This window comes from Nerophis ophidion, linkage group LG27 (assembly GCF_033978795.1).
Source record: "Nerophis ophidion isolate RoL-2023_Sa linkage group LG27, RoL_Noph_v1.0, whole genome shotgun sequence".
In the NCBI taxonomy this organism is placed as follows: Eukaryota; Metazoa; Chordata; class Actinopteri; order Syngnathiformes; family Syngnathidae; genus Nerophis; species Nerophis ophidion.
In genome coordinates this window covers 2,150,300-2,170,226 of record NC_084637.1, presented here as the reverse complement: position 1 = coordinate 2,170,226, position 19,927 = coordinate 2,150,300, and the positions used below count along the sequence as shown (strand labels likewise).

Sequence of the window (19,927 nt, the reverse complement as noted above, 5' to 3'; positions counted from 1 at the left end):
ACCGCCCACAAAATGGCACGTCCTGAAGTCCGAAAGCAGCTTGGAAACAGTTGTAAAACATCATCTATGCAACATTTTGAGCAAAGAACTACCATTAGATGGTATGCAGACCACAAGGAAGTCTTTTAAATAGAGAAACACATCAGAATATCCCCCCCTCCCTCTTTAAAGGGGAACATTATCAGCAGACCTATGTAAGCGTCAATATATACCTTGATGGTGCAGAAAAAAGACCATCTATTTTTTTTAACCGATTTCCGAACTCTAAATGGGTGAATTTTGGCGAATTAAACGCCTTTCTGTTTATCGCGCTGGAGGCGATGACGTCAGAATGTGACGTCGCCGAGGTAACACACCCACCATTTTCATTTTCAACACATTACAAACACCGGGTCTCAGCTCTGTTATTTTCCGTTTTTTTGACTATTTTTTGGAACCTTGTAGATATCATGCCTCGACGGTGTGTTGTCGGAGGGTGTAACAACACTAACAGGGAGGGATTCAAGTTGCACCACTGGCAAGAAATCTGCCGCCAGACCCCCATTGAATGTGCCAGAGTGTCTCCACATTTGACCGGCGGTGCTAAGACAGACATGGCACAGAGATGTATGGATAACCTGCAGATGCATTTGCAACGATAGTCAACGAAATCACAAAGGTGAGTTTTGTTGATTTTGCCAGCTAATCGATGCTAACATGCTATTTACCGGCGGTGCTAAAGCAGACATGGAACAAAGATGTATGGATAACCTGTAGATGCATTTGCAACTATATTACGTTTCCTTCCACCCACATTTAATGCGAAACAAACACTTACCAATCGACGGATTTAAGTTGCTCCAGTGTCAAAAGATGCGAAAGTCCTGATCGTTTGGTCCGCACATTTTACCGGCGATGCTAACGCAGCTATTCGGCCATGCTATGGCTATGAATAGCGTCAATAGCTATTCGCTCAATAGCTTCAGTTTCTTCTTCAATACTTTCATACTCCAACCATCTGTTTCAATACATGCGTAATCTGTTGAATCGCTTAAGTCGCTGAAATCCGAGTTTGGATCCGAGCTAATGTTGCTATATCTTGCTGTGGTATTCCCATTGTTTGTTTACATTGGCAGCACTGTGTGACGTCACAGGGAAATGGCCAGTGTCTTCACAGAGAGCGAAAATAAGGCACTTTAAAGCTTTATTTAGGGATATTCCGAGACCGGTAACATTTTGAAAAAAAATTCAAAAAATACAACAAGCCACTGGGAACTGATTTTTATTGTTTTTAACCCTTTTGAAATTGTGATAATGTTCCCCTTTAAGACACATTTTCAATCGCACCTTGGACACCTCTGATTTAAGCTGATTCCAAATGTATGTTTGCGGTTGTTTATTTTGAATAAATACAATAAAACTGAGCCAACATGGGCCGAGTGAAAAGACGTCGCATAAAAATAAATATTTTCACCATTCTTTAATTAACTGGACATTATTGAGATGCGAATGAAAACATCTGACAGCAAATTGTTGACAGTGTCAGGCAGTTATTTCCCGATAAAAACAAGTGCTAAACATTCCTGCAACAATATGCATTGGCTTGCATACTGTAAGAAGAACAAGGACTAAGAGGTACATGAAGGATTTGGTGACCAAAGACTTGTGCATTGTTGGAAACATGACAATCAGTTTGTGAGCACGGGTTTACCCTTAAGTCCTCTCAGGTTTCCACCTTGCCGTAGGTGCCGTCGGGCGGCCGGTAGAATCTCGGGAAGGCTTTGAGTTGCAGACAGTTGAAGGCGTACTTTCTGCTGCCGACGTTCTTCACCGTGTTCTCACGTCTGCAGCCCTCGCTGGGGACACAACACGGCCATCACAAGTCACAAGTACGTCACTGCACCAAGGACAGCGGGAATTATTGCAGCAAAAGGAAAGGATCACTTATTTTTAGAGATGTCCGTGATATCGGACTGCCGGTATTATCGGCTGATAAATGCTTTAAAATGTGATATCGGAAATGATCAGTATCGGTTTGAAGAAGTAAAATGTATGACTTTTTAAAAGGCCGCTGTACTGCGTGGTACACGGACGTAGGGAGAAGTCCACAGCGCCAATAAACCTTAAAGGCCCAATAAAGTTCAAGTTAATGTAGCAATGATTGTCACACACAAACGAGATGTGGCAAAATTATTCTCTGCATTTGACCCATCACCCTTGATCACCCCCTGGGAGGTCAGGGGAGCAGTGAGCAGCAGCGGTGCCACGCCCGGGAATCATTTTATGGTGATTTAACCCCCAATCCCAACCCTTAATGCTGAGTGCCAAGCAGGGAGGTAATGGCTCCCATTTTTATAGTCTTTGGTATGACTCAGTCTTTGGTATGACTCGGCCGGGATTTGAACTCACGACCTACTGATCTCAGGGCGGACACTCTAACCACAAGGCCACTGAGGTTCACATAATATCTACGGCTTTTCACACACACAAGTGAATGCAATGCATACTTGGTCAACAGCCATACAGGTCCCACTGAGGGTGGCCGTATAAACAACTTTAACACTGTTACAAATATGTGCCACACTGTGAAGCCACAACAAACAAGAATGACGAACACATTTGGGGAGAACACATGCACCGTAACACAACATAAACACAACACAACAAATACCCAGAACTCCTTGCAGCACTAATTATTCCGAGAAACTACAATATAAACCAGAAGTACTGACTATCCAGATTCGGGACCCAGGATGGACCTGTGTATCAGTTGGGGACATCTCTGCGCTACTGATCCGCCTCCGCTTGGGATGGTTTCCTGCTAGCTCCACTATGGACGGGACTCTCGCTACTATATTGGATCCACTTTGGACTGGACTCTCACCGTTATGTCAGTCTGTGGTTGCCAGTGTTCTGTTCTACATGGTAGTGTGCTGGGGGGGCAGTACATCTAAGAAGGACAGCTCCAGACTTGAGAAACTGATCAGGCGGGCCGGTTCTACAATGGGAATGAAAGTGGACTCACTGGTGAGGGTGGCAGAGAAGAGGACTGTTGACAAACTAGTGAGCATCCTGGATGATGCCAGTCACCCTCTGCATAGTGTTATCAGTAGCCAGAGGAGCCTGTTCAGTTCTAGACTGCTTCATCCCAAGTGCAGGACTAATAGACTCAAGAACTCCTTTGTCCCACACGCCATTAGACTGTACAACTCCTCTCTGGGACGGGGGGCGGGGGGTACTAGGATGACAGGGGATGCAAAACAATAACAGTGCAATACCTTTTCATAACATGGTCACTACTGCCTACTTTGTCTTCTTATATTCTTATTTTACTGTTATATTGTTATTCCCATTGTTGCTTTTTAGTTTTTATTCTTATTGTAATATTTCTCTTTTTTGTTTCCATTTAAACCCCCATTATTTATTTATTTATTTAAAAAAAAAATTGATCTCAACTCTGTACACTGCTGCTGGAATTTTAATTTTCCTGAAGGAACTCTCCTGAAGGAATCAATAAAGTACTATCTATCTATCGTGGCGCAGTGGTAGAGTGGTCGTGCCCAACCCGAGGGTCACTGGTTCAAATCCCACCTAGTACCAACCTCGTCACGTCCGTTGTGTCCTTGAGCAAGACACTTCACCCTTGCTCCTGATGGGTGCTGGTTGGCGCCTTGCATGGCAGCTCCCTCCATCAGTGTGTGAATGTGTGTGTGAATGTGGAAGTAGTGTCAAAGCGCTTTGAGTACCTTGAAGGTAGAAAAGCGCTATACAAGTACAACCCATTTATCATTTATCTATCTATCTATCTATCTAGATCCACTATGGATTGGACTTTCACAATATCATGCTAGACCCGCTTGACATCCATTGCTTTTGGTCCCCTGTCATCGACGTCCCACTGGGTGTGAGTTTTTCCTTGCCCTTATGTGGGCTCTGTACCGAGGATGTCGTTGTGGTTTGTGCAGCCCTTTGAGACACTTGTGATTTAGGGCTATATAAATAAACATGGATTGATTGATTGATTGATTGACACCACCGCCCCCCAACCCTGCCCACCTCAACCTCCTCATGTCCTCTCAGGGAGAACATGTCCCAAATTCCAAGCTGCTGTTTTGAGGCATCCATCCATCCATCCATTTCCTACCGCTTATTCCCTTTCGGGGTCGCGGGGGGCGCTGGCGCCTATCTCAGCTACAATCGGGCGGAAGGCAGGGTACACCCTGGACAAGTCGCCACCTCATCGCAGGGCCAACACAGATAGACAGACAACATTCACACTCACATTCACACACTAGGGCCAATTTAGTGTTGTCAATCAACCTATCCCCAGGTGCATGTCTTTGGAAGTGGGAGGAAGCCGGAGTACCCGGAGGGAACCCACGCATTCACGGGGAGAACTTGCAAACTCCACACAGAAAGATCCCGAGCCTGGATTTGAACCCAGGACTGCAGGAACTTCGTATTGTGAGGCAGACGCACTAACCCCTCTGCCACCGTGAAGCCCGTTTTGAGGCAAGTTAAAACAAATAATGCACTTTGTGACTTCAATAAAAAATATGGCGGTGCCTTGTTGGCATTTTTTCCCATGACTTGACTTGATTTATTTTGTAAAACCTTGTTACATTGTTTAATGCATCCAGCGGGCATCACAACAAAATGAGGCATGATAATGTGTTCATTCCATCACTGTATATATCGGTATCGGTAATTAAGAGTTGGACAATATCGGAATATCGGATATCCACAAAAAAGCCACTATCGGACATCTCCACTTATTTTCACAAGTCTTTTCGGTATTTAACAACAACAACAGGGAAAAAAAAAAAGTCTAAAGATGCCAACAGGATTCGGGCATAAAAAGTTGTTGGAGCAAAACAGCCGAGCGGGCTCAGAAGTGCTGACTTGTCTATTTTCTGTCGGGACATTGTGTTCAGTTAAAGGTCAATATATCAACAAACATGTTTGTGTTACAGGTGACAAAGCAAACAAGTACTATATAAATTAATAAAAAGTAAATGTTGTATACAATATGGACACATGACACCTTCAGGCAGCACTTTGGGCACCTTTGTCTTAAATGATACAATTGAAGTTAAATATTTTGTATGAACTATGAACCCTAAGTATTGGCTAATACCAACATTGATGTGATATCATTATCAGCACGATTCATACATACTTTTATTTATTTGTACTGTTTTCAGGAACTAAGTCTAAAGGAGTGAAACAGTGAACAATTCCAGGTATGAAAAACAATAACCTATTTATTCTTAAGTGCCTGGAATGGACTTAATATGTATGTCTTCAAAATGAAGTGGAGTGGTATTAGTCTTTTGGCAACAACTGGTGGCCACAGTAATTTCTCAAATGAAGTGCAGTAAGTTGAATGATGCAGACGCTTGTTACTGAAAATGTTTTATTCTGTCTTGGAGACTTTGTATGTGTCAGTGATATGCAACTATTGTTCTTAGATACTTGTTTATATTGACAAATGTGGCTTTATAGCCTTTGTTTTCACCCTGTTTTCTGTGTCCTTGTGTGCATTGTCCTTTCCATCCTTACCCTTTCTATTCTTTGTAACCGAGCTAATGCGTGGAACAATTTCCCTTGTGGATCAATTAACCCTCGATGCCAAGTGCCAAGGTAATGGGTCTTTGGTATGACTCAGCCGGGGTTTGAACTCACAACCTACCGATCTCAGGACGGACACTCTATAACCACTAAGCCACTGAGCAGGTTGTGTGCTTACCTGTTGTGTAGCTGCTAACTCCTAGTAGTTTACAGCCTACCTTTTGTAAAATACAAGAAATGACAAACATTGTTTGCTTATTGGAAGACATTTCGATGTTAACTGGCTGTCCAACATTTAGATGTTAACTGGCTGTCCAACATTCAGATGTTAACTGGCTGTCCAACATTTAGATGTTAACTGGCTGTCCAACATTTAGATGTTAACTGGCTGTCCAACATTTAGATGTTAACTGGCTGTCCAACATTTAGATGTTAACTGGCTGTCCAACATTTAGATGTTAACTGGCTGTCCAACATTTAGATGCTAACTGGCTGTCCAACATTTAGATGTTAACTGGCTGTCCAACATTTAGATGTTAACTGGCTGTCCAACATTTAGATGTTAACTGGCTGTCCAACATTTAGATATTAACTGGCTGTCCAACATTTAGATGCTAACTGGCAGTTCAACTTTGCAGAAGTAATCATTCCGCAGGACTGCTTGTTTTATATCGGAGATTTTAGATGATGTAATTCAGCATTTAAATTTGCTGCTATCTCACACTACTTACACAACAAAAAGACCAACATTTGGCTCTGGCAACCAAAAACACACAAAGCACATTCTATAGCACAGCTTTATTGCACAAGCATCATAATAATAAGATATTCTGTCTTCCTGTTTAAATAAAATCATGTAAACATTACTTATGTACAACAGCAGACGTCATTTCCCCAGATTTAATTCCTTGTCAGTAAATATAAACTACAATGAAATTAGATTGGCTTTTTTTTGTTATTTGTATCAGTTGGACTATTAGTGTCATTGCACAAAACAGATGGAGAATTCAGGGTTAAGTGCTGTAAATATAGGACTTGCTATTCTTTCTACATCCCTCCGCTGCTTGTCGGTGTTACACCTTTCTTATTTGAACGGCTTTCAAGTGAACACAGTCAAGGGACTTGAGTCTTGCAGAGGTAGTTGAGAGCACAGAAGCAGCAGAAGGAAACAAGATCAGAAACACTGAATTTCTTTTGGACATTACCAAAAATATTGTTGTGCAAGCTTTAGGATCTTAAAGTACACACAGAGAACAACTAGAAGGTATTGTAGTTGAAACTACATGAAAGTGGATAGCTGAGCCACAGAGCGACATGACAAAAAGCAGGAGCCTTAAAAGCCGACTTGGTTGCACAATGTGATGCTTCTGTTCTGTAATATAGTGCTATATTAGTCGTGTGGTGTCCATTATATGTAACATCAGTGCTCATTTACCGTATTTTCCGGAGTATAAGTCGCACCTGCCGAAAATGCATGATAAAGAAGGAAAAAACATATATATAAGTCGCATTTTTTGGGGACATTTTTTTGATAAAACCCAACACCAAAAATAGACATTTGAAAGGAAATTTAAAATAAATAAAGAATAGTGAACAGGCTGAATAAGTGTAGGTTATATGAGGCATAAATAAGCAACTGCTATGTCAAGCTAACATATTATGGTAAGAGTCATTTAAATAACTATAACATATAGAACATGCTATACCTTTACCAAACTATCTCTCACTCCTAATCCATAAATCCCATGAAATCTTATACTTCTAGTCTCTTACGTGAATGAGCTATATAATAATATTTGATATTTTATGGTAATGTGTTAATAATTTCACACATAAGTCGCACCCTAAACTATGAAAAAAACTGCGACTTATAGTTCGAAAAATACGGTAGTCTTTCGCTCCCCAGAAAACCAAACAATCTTCCCAGTACTGCCTTGCTTACTTACTCCGGTATTAACATTCAGACACAATCCTTGTACCAAAAAAAAAAACAAAAACATTCTGGCCGGCGTTTCAAAGACAACAAACCGAGCAGTGGGCACCCATCGAGTTGCCATGGATGACATTTCCAAGCTCTCTGGGAAATCTTGAGAAGTAACTGACTATTCCCGAGATTCAAGAGTGGAATAAATATGATACAAGGAGTGACTTAAAACTCACCAAAGTCTCAATTTAGCCCCTCCAGATTATGTAGAACAAATAATGCTCAAAAGTTGTGGTCTAGAGCAGTGGTCCTCAATCAGCGGTCCGGGAAACGGTACCAGTCCGTGACACATTTGCTACCGGGCTGCAGATAAACATTAGATCATTTATTAACGACTGCATTTTCTCCAACTTAACTTGCCCTGTCACTAATAAGTGAAGTGAGGTGAATTACACAATTCACTTCAAAGCGCTTTTACATAGTGAAACCCAGTATCTAAGTTCCATTTAAAGCAGTGTGGGTGGCACTGGGAGCAGGTGGGTAAAGTGTCCTGCCCAAGGACACAACGGCAGGGACTAGGATGGCGGAAGCGTGCATGGAACCTGGAACCCTCAAGTTGCTGGCACGGCCACTCTACCAACCGAGCTGTGCCGCCCGTTGTTTATAAATGTACAATAAAACTCCTTATAGGAAGTTGCCATTTGCTATAACTTTTGTGAGGTGATACATTGCACATTAATGAATATATCAAATATAAATGTGACAGATTGTAGCCTAAGGCTGATTTCCATCTGCAGTGCCCCGCAGGTTGATGGTAACCTGCTGAGGATCTCATTGCAAAGAAACAAGCCCAATGCTCCCACTAATTCAGCTCTCTGGTGACTTGGATTTTTCATGCACTTATTTTTGCTGTATTTATCTGGCACACGTGGAAAGCCGGTCCCTGGAAATAATGTCTCCAGGGGACTCTTTAATAACCAACATTATACTACGAATACTTATTGACACTAATAAGAGGGTCTGTAGATTTGGCAAGAAACCGAAAACGTTCCTGAGCACAAGGCATCAGTTGACCATGCAGCAGAGCGAGTGTAGGTCCTCTCTCCTCCTGGAAAGTGAGACAAATACATCTGGGTCTTGCTAAACTGGTCGGCGCTCAGCTGCAGCGGAGTCTGGTCAGGATAAAAGTCACGCTGAGGAAGATCCACACCACCAGGAGGTTGGGGCTGAGGGCCAGCAGGGGCAGGGAGTACAGGAGGCTGGGGTCCACGCGGAAGTCCCGCACCGGCAGTAAACCACTCAGGTTCTTCTGGATCACCCCCTCCCTTGTCCCAATGCTGAAGTGTAGGGGTGGGCAGGGGAGCAACCATGAATCATGGAAATGGGTGCGAGGAATAAGGAAGATCCAGGAGGAGGAAAAAGCCGTGAAAGGAGAGGATGGGCAAAATAAAGCGATAGCACAAACATACACACAGGTGACAACAACAACGTCAACAAAATATCCAGCAAAACGAGGGTAATGACGGTCAAATGTGTGGGAAACAAAAAGCAGGACAAGGAGAGGAAGAGACATAAAGAGAGAAAAGAAGGAACAATTAAGAGAGACATCTTTTAGCAAACATAAGCAAGTATAACTCTAATGTTCTCTGCGGTCGTAAGGAGAGACATCCATCCATCCATCCATCATCTTCCGCTTCTCCGAGGTCGGGTCGCTGGGGCAACAGCCTAAGCAGGGAAACCCAGACTTCCCTCTCCCCAGCCACTTTGTCTAGCTCTTCCCGGGGGATCCCGAGGCGTTCCCAGGCCAACCGGGAGACATAGTCTTCCCAACGTGTCCTGGGTCTTCCCCGTGGCCTCCTACTACTTGTACGTGCCCTAAACACCTCCCTAGGGAGGCGTTCGGGTGGCATCCTGACCAGATGCCCAAACCACCTCATCTGGCTCCTCTCCATGTGGAGGAGCAGCGGCTTTACTTTGAGTTCCTCCCAGATGGCAGAGCTTCTCACCCTATCTCTAAGGGAGAGACCCAAACTCATTTCGGCCACTTGTACCCGTGATCTTATCCTTTCGGTCATGACCCAAAGCTCATGACCATAGGTGAGGATGGGGACGTAGATCGACCGGTAAATTGAGAGCTTTGCCTTCTGGCTCAGCTCCTTCTTCACCACAACGGATCAATACAGCGTCCGCATTACTGAAGACGCCGCACCGATCCGCCTGTCGATCTCACGATCCACTCTTCCCTCACTCGTGAACAAGACTCCTAGGTACTTGAACTCCTCCACTTGGGGCAGGGGCTCCTCCCCAACCCGGAGATGGCAATCCACCCATTTCCGGGCGAGAACCATGGACTCGGACTTGGAGGTGCTGATTCTCATTCCGGTCACTTCACACTCGGCTGCGAACCGATCCAGCGAGAGAGACAAAGGAGCAAAAAAGCTTTGTTAACAAAATAAAAACAGCAACTGAATATGAAAGAAAGAGGATAACCGTTTCCAAAGGGTGAAGCCTCAGGCCCATGTGATGATGCTAACATGCTTGCTGGCTGAGGAAATACCAGTGGAGGGCCTTTTGGTACCTGGGCCTGAAGTGGGGACTTAGCACACCTGATCCACATCTACATAGCACCACAATACATGCTGCATTTATACTGTAGCCACCTGCCGGTTATGTGTTGAGAGTTCTCCAACTGAGCTGTGAATGCCACAAGCTGAGTGAATGGATGATGGTGGTGGTGGTGGAGGAGAGCTGTGTGGAGACAAAGCTGAGTGTATGGATGATGGTGGTGGTGGTGGAGGAGAGCTGTGTGGAGACAAAGCTGAGTGAATGGATGATGGTGGTGGTGGTGGAGAAGAGCTGTGTGGAGACAAAGCTGAGTGAATGGATGATGGTGGTGGTGGTGGAGGAGAGCTATGTGGAGACAAAGCTGAGTGAATGGATGATGATGGTGGTGGTGGTGGAGGAGAGCTGTGTGGAGACAAAGCTGAGTGAATGGATGATGGTGGTGGTGGTGGAGGAGAGCTGTGTGGAGACAAAGCTGAGTGAATGGATGATGATGATGGTGGTGGTGGAGGAGAGCTGTGTGGAGACAAAGCTGAGTGAATGGATGATGGTGGTGGTGGTGGAGCAGAGCTGTGTGGAGACAAAGCTGAGTGAATGGATGATGGTGGTGGTGGTGGTGGAGACCTGTGTGGAGACAAAGCTGAGTGAATGGATGATGGTGGTGGTGGTGGAGGAGAGCAGTGTGGAGACAAAGCTGAGTGAATGGATGATGGTGGTGGTGGTGGTGGAGGAGAGCTGTGTGGAGACAAAGCTGAGTGAATGGATGATGGTGGTGGTGGTGGTGGAGGAGAGCTGTGTGGAGACAAAGCTGAGTGAATGGATGATGGTGATGGTGGTGGTGGTGGTGGAGGAGAGCAGTGTGGAGACAAAGTATAAAGCATGTTCAGGTTATGTCTGCCAGAAACCAGTTTGTTTTAAATTAGGATTTGTTGTTGGACCACCACTTTGGCATCCTTCCAACGGCCGGGTAGACCACACCTGGCCTGCATTGGTATGGAAAAATGTGTCTTAGGGGTCTTTAGGGGTGTAATGATTCGTTCAGCTGTCCTAGTGGTTGGAGTGTCCGCCCTGAGATGGGTAGTTTGTGAGTTCAAACCCCCGCCGAGTCATACCAAAGACTATACAAATGGGAGCCATTACCTCCCTGCTTGGCACTCAGCATCAAGACTTGGAATTGGGGGTTAAATAACCCAAAAATATTCCCGGGCATGGCCACACTGTCAACCCACACCAAACAAGAATGACAAACACATTTCGGGAGAACATCCGCACCGTAACACAACATAGACACAACAGAAGAAATACCCAGAACCCCTTGCAGCCCAAACTCTTCCGGGACGCTACAATATACAACCCCCCCCCCCCCCTACTCAACTGGATGCCATCTTACTTGGAGGGGAGGAAACAGGTGGTAGGGGTGAACAGCACAGTGCCCCCCTCTCCCCCCCCCCCCCCCCACCCCCTCTCAGTAAGCTGTGGAGTCCCCCAGGGCAGTGTATTAGGGTCTTTACTGTTCCTAATATACGTAAACCACATGTCATCAACATGCCACTGTGAATTGTTCCTGTTTGCGGATGACTCGGCCCTGCTGGTATCTGGCAAGGACAAGTCACAGGTGAAAAAAATCCTCAGTGCTGAACTCTGTAGTATTTGCACCTGGCTCGCTGACAACAAGCTATCCATACACTTAGGGAAAACGGAATCCATCCTATTTGGGTCCCACATCAACCTTAAGGAAGTCAGCGACTTCACTATTAAAGTGGGTGACATTGTTATCACCAGGAAAGATGAGGTCACCTGCCTAGGTTCCATTCGAGAGGCTACTCTTTCCTGTGATAAAATGGCAACCAAGGTAATCAAAAAGGTCAACCAACGAACAAGATTTCTCTCCAGAATCTCCTCTCTGGTCAACAAAATCACCATGAAGATTCTAGCGGGAACTCTCATTCAACCCTATTTACATTATGCTTGCACCTCCTGGTACCCCAGCATCTCCAAAACCCTCAAATCTAGACTCCATACATCCCTGAACAAGCTAGTCAGGTTACTTCTAGACCTCCACCCCAGATCACACCTCACTCCTACCCACTTCTCCAAAGTGGGCTGGCTCAGGGTGGAGGACAGAGTCAAACAACTTGCACTGAGCCTAGTCTATAAAATCCGCTACACCTCTCTGATACCGAAGTACATGTGAAACTACTTCCTTAACGTAAATGACCGCCATAACCACAACACCAGTAGGAGAGCCACTAAGCACGTCAAACCCAGATTCCGATCCAACAAAGGGCTTAACTCATTCTCCTTCTATGCCACATCAATGTGGAATGCACTCCCAACAGGTGGAAAAGTAAGTGCATCTCTATCCTCCTTCAAAAGCGCACTAAAAGAACACCGCTAGTCAACTACAACCCTAGACTAACACCCTGCCCCACCACATCCCACCTACCCGGATTGTTAATAATCAAATGTTTTCTGAGCTCACCATGTTCTCTGCTGGCTGTACATCTCCTACCAAGTCAGACCTACACTGTTTCAATGTCCATTTCTCTGTTGATGCAATTGTTGACGACTGAAGTGCTGATATCAACCACACCTAAACCCCCCTTTTTGTTCGAGCCAAGTCTCTGTGTGCAAACGCTTGATTGAGTCATGCCTGCCAGACAAAACACAGGCTCTTCATTGTAGCGTCCACTCACTTTCTGCACATAATAGTCCCATTTTAGTGTTTCATTCAGTATGGCTGCCTTACGTATGTGGCAAGTGTGACTTCTACTACATGGGTTTCTGCACATAATAGTCCCATTTTAGTGTTTCCTTCAGTATGCCTGCCTTTGTATGTGGCAAGTGTAACTTCTACTACATGGGTTTCTGCACATAATAGTCACATTTTAGTGTTTCATTCAGTATGGCTGCCTTTGTATGTGGCAAGTGTAACTTCTACTACATGGGTTTCTGCACATAATAGTCACATTTTAGTGTTTCATTCAGTATGGCTGCCTTTGTATGTGGCAAGTGTAACTTCTACTACATGGGTTTCCCACAGTTGACGAGGGAAGATTTGACCTGACTCAAGATTTCATTCGGTTTGCAGATTTATTGACCAGAATACGGAAGGTGCAAAACTTTTAAAAATACCAAAAACAAAGTATTAAATTCAAATTGGGGGCGGCATGGCGTAGTGGGTAGAGCGGCCTTGCCAGAAACCTAAGGGTTGCAGGTTCGCTTCCCACCTATTAACATCCAAATCGCTGCCGTTGTGTCCTTGGGCAGGACACTTCACCCTTTGCCCCCGGTGCCGCTCACACTGGTGAATGAATGATGAATGAATGATTGGTGGTGGTTGGAGGGGCCGTAGGCTCAAACTGGCAGCCACGCTTCCGTCAGTCCACCCCAGGGCAGCTGTGGCTACAGATGTAGCTTACCACCACCGTTGTGTGAATGAATGATGGCTTCCCACTTCTCTGTGAGCGCTTTGAGTATCTAACAATAAAAAAGCGCGAAATAAATCTAATCCATTATTATTATTATTATTAAATCAGTATTTACACAAACTCAACAAAGCCCATACACTAGGCAAAAAAATAACATATTAAAGATGGCCGATATGAACCATTGGTCATTGAGTCAAACAAGGCAGGTGGGCAAAGGTAAATCCTGTAACACATAAGCATTAATAAACAGAAGCCCAGTTCTATTTTTAACACCATTTATCTTTAAATGAACCTCCTTTTTACCTTATATCTTAACCAATATCAATTGACATATTTTAGTCTACATTATGATCATTTAAATCACACCATTGATTAAACTATTTACATAATTCAACTTATTCAACAGCCCGATGGAGCAATGGGTTGAGTTTTTTCCAGCCCTGATGTGGGATCTGAGCAGAGGATGTCGTGGCTTGTGCAGCCCATTGAGACACTCGTGATTTAGGGCTATATACTGTAAGTAAACATTGATTGATTGATTGGTTGATATGACCCTGCTGCTCAAAGTTTTAAGTACCAATTAAACGTCGCATTCTATTCCAATAAAGCAGAATTTGCAGCGTGGCGCCGTTGTTTCCTTGAGCAAGATACTTCACCCTTGCTCCTGATGGGTGGTGGTTAGGGCCTTCCTTGCATGGCAGCTACCGCCATCAGTGTGTGAATGTGTGTGTGGATATGGAAATAGTGTTAAAGCGCTATGAGTCGCTTGAAAGTAAAAAAGCGCTCCACAATTATAACCCATTTACATTAGTCAATTCACTTTGGTTCATAAATAAACTGTATGAATGAATGCATTTTTATTCCAAGAAAAATCCTTGACTTAAAATATCTTCAACAAAATAAGGACACTTTAACAACTGTAAAAGGGCAACGCAACCTTTTAACTTTCAGCCTCTCAACAGGAAACACATTTAGTTTCGGCCCAGCAGAAAGACGTGAGCTTACAAGTGGCCCCTTTGATCTTTTCCCATTCCCCTTGCATTTTTAGTCCACTCATTTAGTCATGCGGCCACTAGCTGCTCTGCAAGACCACTGAAAGAAGTTCTGAGCAACAAACTGTTCTGGGGTGCTGGCGTGAGCTGCCAATGAGCTTGATTGTGTTCACCTGTGCCAAAGAGCTTGATTGTGCTCACCTGTGCGCCCCAGTGAGGCTGGTCTCACCTGCAGGCGCTCACAGGCAGAACCTCCCCACAGAACGCCGCAGCAGTGTGAGATGTTTCCCCTTTTGACACGTTTTTTGTCCATTTTGCCAAGTCCCAAAAAGCTTTGTACTACAGAAAGTTTGAAGTGTGAAGAGAACAGATTTTTGGGAAAAAAAATGCCAGAGCAGACATACCGTATTTTCCGAACCACAGGGCGCATTGCCGATGAGCGGGTCTAGTCACGTCTTTTTTCATTCAAAAGGGGTCACATTAGGATTATTTTCTAAATGTAAAATACTTCCTTGTGGTCTACATAACATGTAATGGTGGTTCTTTACTCAAAATGTTGCATAGATGATGTTTTACACATCATCTTCAACTCACATTCTGACAGTATCTTCAGGATGCGCCGTTTTGCAGGCGCTCTTATTTACGTGCCTCCACTTGGACAGCGTCATCTTTGTTGTAGCAGTGTAGCATGCAAGTACGGGAGTGGAAGGCGCTAACTGTTTTGATAACATTCAGACTTTACTTCAACCAATAACGGAGCAGCATCTCCTCATCCGTGGCTCACTAGTGCAACAACAACACTAGAAATGTGTCCCGAGAAAAAATGTCCGACTGGAACACTCTAATAACTAACGTTCCTTGGGTGAATAATGTAAACTCACTACACCGGTATGTTTTAGTGCTTTCATGGCGAGTTTACTGACAGATATAAGTAAGAACTTTACACTACTTTATATCAGAAATGGCAACAGTGGAGGATGAATGTCACATAACAAGAAAATGGAGAAAAAGAAAAAACTTTTCCACTACGGTGTTGACACGGACTACAAAGGCAGACACGCGAACATTTTCAGGACTTATGCAGATCCCAAATACACATCAGCAGGTACCAGAAGGTGAGAAAAGTTGCTTTTGCATAATATTACGAAAGAAAACGCCAGATAATATGCCTTACCTTATACACACACCATAATAATATTCCTATGTTGAAGCACAGTAGAATCAATCAAGTGGTGTGGCTTCATAGTAGGGCTGGGAGATATTGCCTTTTTTTAATATCGCAATATTTTTAAGCCATATCGTGATGTACGATATAAAGTATATTACGATGTTTTGCCTTGGCCTTGAATGAACACTTGATGCATATAATCACAGCAGTATGATGATTCTATGTGTCTACATTCAAACATTCTTCATACAGCATTAGTATATGCTACTTTTAAACTTTCATGCAGAGAGGAAAATCACATATAAGTCAATTGACCAAAAGTGTATTTATTAAAGTTATAAAGCAGAGGCAAGCTTGTCAGAGACATTTCAAGTGTCAAATAAAAATGAGCTGCATAACAGGAACTCAAATAGTATTGGTCCTTCACTATGTGGTATGTTACTAAGGTTATGAAATTCCCTTTATTCTCTAGCGAGTGATTTTTCAAATGATGCTACATATTAGCAGCAATGCTACTTTTTACAGCAACGCTTTTGCACCACACTTGACAAATTACGGTTGTCTGTTGGACATAGTCCCACTTGAAGCCAAACCACCGCCAGACGATGGAAATCCTGCTGTTTTTATTGGGAATTAAGTCTTCCTTCATTTGTTACCAGATATGCACCTTCTCTCTCTCGTACGGATAAGTTAACTGCTAACGTAGCCCACTATGCTACCTCTCTGCTCTGCGAGGGCGTGTACGTATGTGACGTGTGAGGTGACAGTATGTGACGTGTGAGGTGACAGTATGTGACGTGTGAGGTGACAGTATGTGACGTATGAGGTGACAGTATGTGACGTGTGAGGTGACAGTATGTGACGTGTGAGGTGACAGTATGTGACGGTGTGAGGTGACAGTATGTGACGTGTGAGGTGACAGTATGTGACGTGTGAGGTGACAGTATGTGACGTGTGAGGTGACAGTATGTGACGTGTGAGGTGACAGTATGTGACGTGTGAGGTGACAGTATGTGACGTGTGAGGTGACAGTATGTGACGTGTGAGGTGACAGTATGTGACGTGTGAGGTGACAGTATGTGACGTGTGAGGTGACAGTATGTGACGTGTGAGGTGACAGTATGTGACGTGTGAGGTGACAGTATGTGACGTGTGAGGTGACAGTATGTGACGTGTGAGGTGACAGTATGTGATGTATGAGGTGACGGTATGTGACGTGTGAGGTGACGGTATGTGACGTGTGAGGTGACAGTATGTGACGTGTGAGGTGACAGTATGTGACGTGTGAGGTGACAGTAGGTGACGTGTGAGGTGACAGTATGTGACGTGTGAGGTGACAGTATGTGACGTGTGAGGTGACAGTATGTGACGTATGAGGTGACAGTATGTGACGTGTGAGGTGAAAGTGTGTGACGTGTGAGGTGACAGTGTGTGACGTGTGAGGTGACAGTATGTGACGTGTGAGGTGACAGTATGTGACGTGTGAGGTGACAGTATGTGACGTGTGAGGTGACAGTATGTGACGTGTGAGGTGACAGTATGTGACGTGTGAGGTGACAGTATGTGAGGTGTGAGGTGACAGTATGTGACGTGTGAGGTGACAGTATGTGACGTATGAGGTGACAGTATGTGAGGTGTGAGGTGACAGTATGTGACGTGTGAGGTGACAGTATGTGACGTGTGAGGTGACAGTATGTGACGTGTGAGGTGACAGTATGTGACGTGTGAGGTGACAGTATGTGACGTGTGAGGTGACAGTATGTGACGTGTGAGGTGACAGTATGTGACGTGTGAGGTGACAGTATGTGACGTATGAGGTGACAGTATGTGACGTATGAGGTGACAGTATTTGACGTGTGAGGTGACAGTATGTGACGTGTGAGGTGACAGTATGTGACGTGTGAGGTGACAGTATGTGACGTGTGAGGTGACAGTATGTGACGTGTGAGGTGACAGTATGTGATGTATGAGGTGACAGTATGTGACGTATGAGGTGACAGTATTTGACGTGTGAGGTGACAGTATGTGACGTGTGAGGTGACAGTATGTGACGTGTGAGGTGACAGTATGTGACATATGAGGTGACAGTATGTGACATATGAGGTGACAGTATGTGACATATGAGGTGACAGTATGTGACGTGTGAGGTGACAGTATGTGACGTGTGAGGTGACAGTATGTGACGTGTGAGGTGACAGTATGTGACGTGTGAGGTGACAGTATGTGACGTGTGAGGTGACAGTATGTGACGTGTGAGGTGACAGTATGTGACGTGTGAGGTGACAGTATGTGACGTATGAGGTGACAGTATTTGACGTGTGAGGTGACAGTATGTGACGTGTGAGGTGACAGTATGTGATGTATGAGGTGACAGTATGTGACGTATGAGGTGACAGTATTTGACGTGTGAGGTGACAGTATGTGACGTATGAGGTGACAGTATGTGACGTGTGAGGTGACAGTATGTGACGTGTGAGGTGACAGTATGTGACGTGTGAGGTGACAGTATGTGACGTATGAGGTGACAGTATGTGACGTGTGAGGTGACAGTATGTGACGTGTGAGGTGACAGTATGTGACGTATGAGGTGACAGTATGTGACGTGTGAGGTGACAGTATGTGACGTGTGAGGTGACAGTATGTGACGTATGAGGTGACAGTATGTGACGTATGAGGTGACAGTATGTGACGTGTGAGGTGACAGTATGTGACGTGTGAGGTGACAGTATGTGACGTGTGAGGTGACAGTATGTGACGTGTGAGGTGACAGTATGTGACGTGTGAGGTGACAGTATGTGACGTGTGAGGTGACAGTATGTGACGTGTGAGGTGACAGTATGTGACGTGTGAGGTGACAGTATGTGACGTATGAGGTGACAGTATGTGACGTATGAGGTGACAGTATGTGACGTGTGAGGTGACAGTATGTGACGTGTGAGGTGACAGTATGTGACGTGTGAGGTGACAGTATGTGACGTGTGAGGTGACAGTATGTGACGTGTGAGGTGACAGTATGTGACGTGTGAGGTGACAGTATGTGACGTGTGAGGTGACAGTATGTGACGTGTGAGGTGACAGTATGTGACGTGTGAGGTGACAGTATGTGACGTGTGAGGTGACAGTATGTGACGTATGTAAGGATGTGCGCCTGCTTGTCTGTGAGAAGGAAAGACAGGAAAGAGTGAGAAGAGCCTGAAGTGTAATGCCCGCAGCTAAAAGCAACTGCTTGAGAACGTATACTCGAATATTAGGATATAGTCATTTTCTATATCGCACAGAGACAAACCCGCGATATATCGAATATATCGATATATCGCCCAGCCCTACTTCATAACTTACCAAAGTCCTACTAAAACAATTTGATAGATTTTTGAGCACTGTGTGTAATGTTCTATATTTTCAATGGCACATATAACATTTTTGTCATACTGCATATCTCTTATGTGCGACTGCCATCATATTGCCGTTTACACCTATCTCTTTTGTGTGACTGCCATCTACTGGTCACGCTTATCATTTCACCATGTTCCAAATAAAACTGCTTTGAGGTCGGTAAGCACAACCAGAATTATTACTGTCGAGTTTTGAGAAGATGAAAGGATTTTAAGGCCACCTTATTGTCCGAAAGACACAGTACTTCACGGGGAGGAAAAGACACGACAGGTGCAGTACTGTACAGAACTGTACCTGTCGTGTTAAAGCACAGGAGTGCCTTTTGCGCTCCGTGTCTGCTTGTTTTTTGTCTGCTCCTGGTGGGTAGATTTTAATTTCTTAAATGTTTATTATTTTAGCAACACGACTGTTAAAGTTAAGGAGTTTTGTTATTTTGAATGTTTGTGAGGGCATCATAGTGGCTTGTGTGCGTGTCGGCAGCGCATACAGGACAGTTCAGTTTGTTGTTTTGGCTTGTTACAAAATAGAAAGTTCATCCATTGTTATGTTTGTTTGACATACAGCAGGCTATATCACTTTAAGTTGTGTTCAAAGTGTGCAACCATTCATTAAAATAGGAACTTTTGTCAAATGTGAAACCCATTACATTGTTTTGAATTGGGAACTCCCCACCTTCTACCAACTCTGTCATGTATTTATTGCTCCATTGAATGAAACTGTTGAAGAATTGAGTAAGTTCGCAAATTGAGTGTCTGGTTGTATCTGCTGCTTTAATGTCTTTATGTCCTCTGTGTTCTTTGATGTTTGATGTTTCCCTCTTACACACATGGAAGAGGGATGTGTACTATGGCTATGAGTTGTTGTTTTTTATTTTTTTTTCCCCTTGGCCTCAGTCTGCACCCCCACT

General features: G+C 44.2%; 1 protein-coding gene across 9 annotated transcripts in view; it reads right to left on the bottom strand.

Moving 5' to 3' along the window:
- Positions 1–1,440: 1,440 nt before the first annotated feature.
- LOC133544305 (inositol polyphosphate-4-phosphatase type I A-like) overlaps positions 1,441–19,927 on the bottom strand; it is a 59,343-nt gene continuing 40,856 nt past the window's right edge. For 3 of the 9 annotated variants that reach the window (XM_061889500.1, XM_061889504.1, XM_061889505.1), the window contains one exon: positions 1,441–1,835. In XM_061889500.1, the coding sequence (XP_061745484.1) occupies positions 1,703–1,835 (133 nt within the window). In that variant the 3' untranslated portion in view covers positions 1,441–1,702. Of the gene's footprint in view, positions 1,836–6,341; positions 8,812–19,927 lie in introns of those variants that run through there. The other 6 variants (XM_061889497.1, XM_061889499.1, XM_061889498.1 and 3 more) reach the window with 4 other exon arrangements.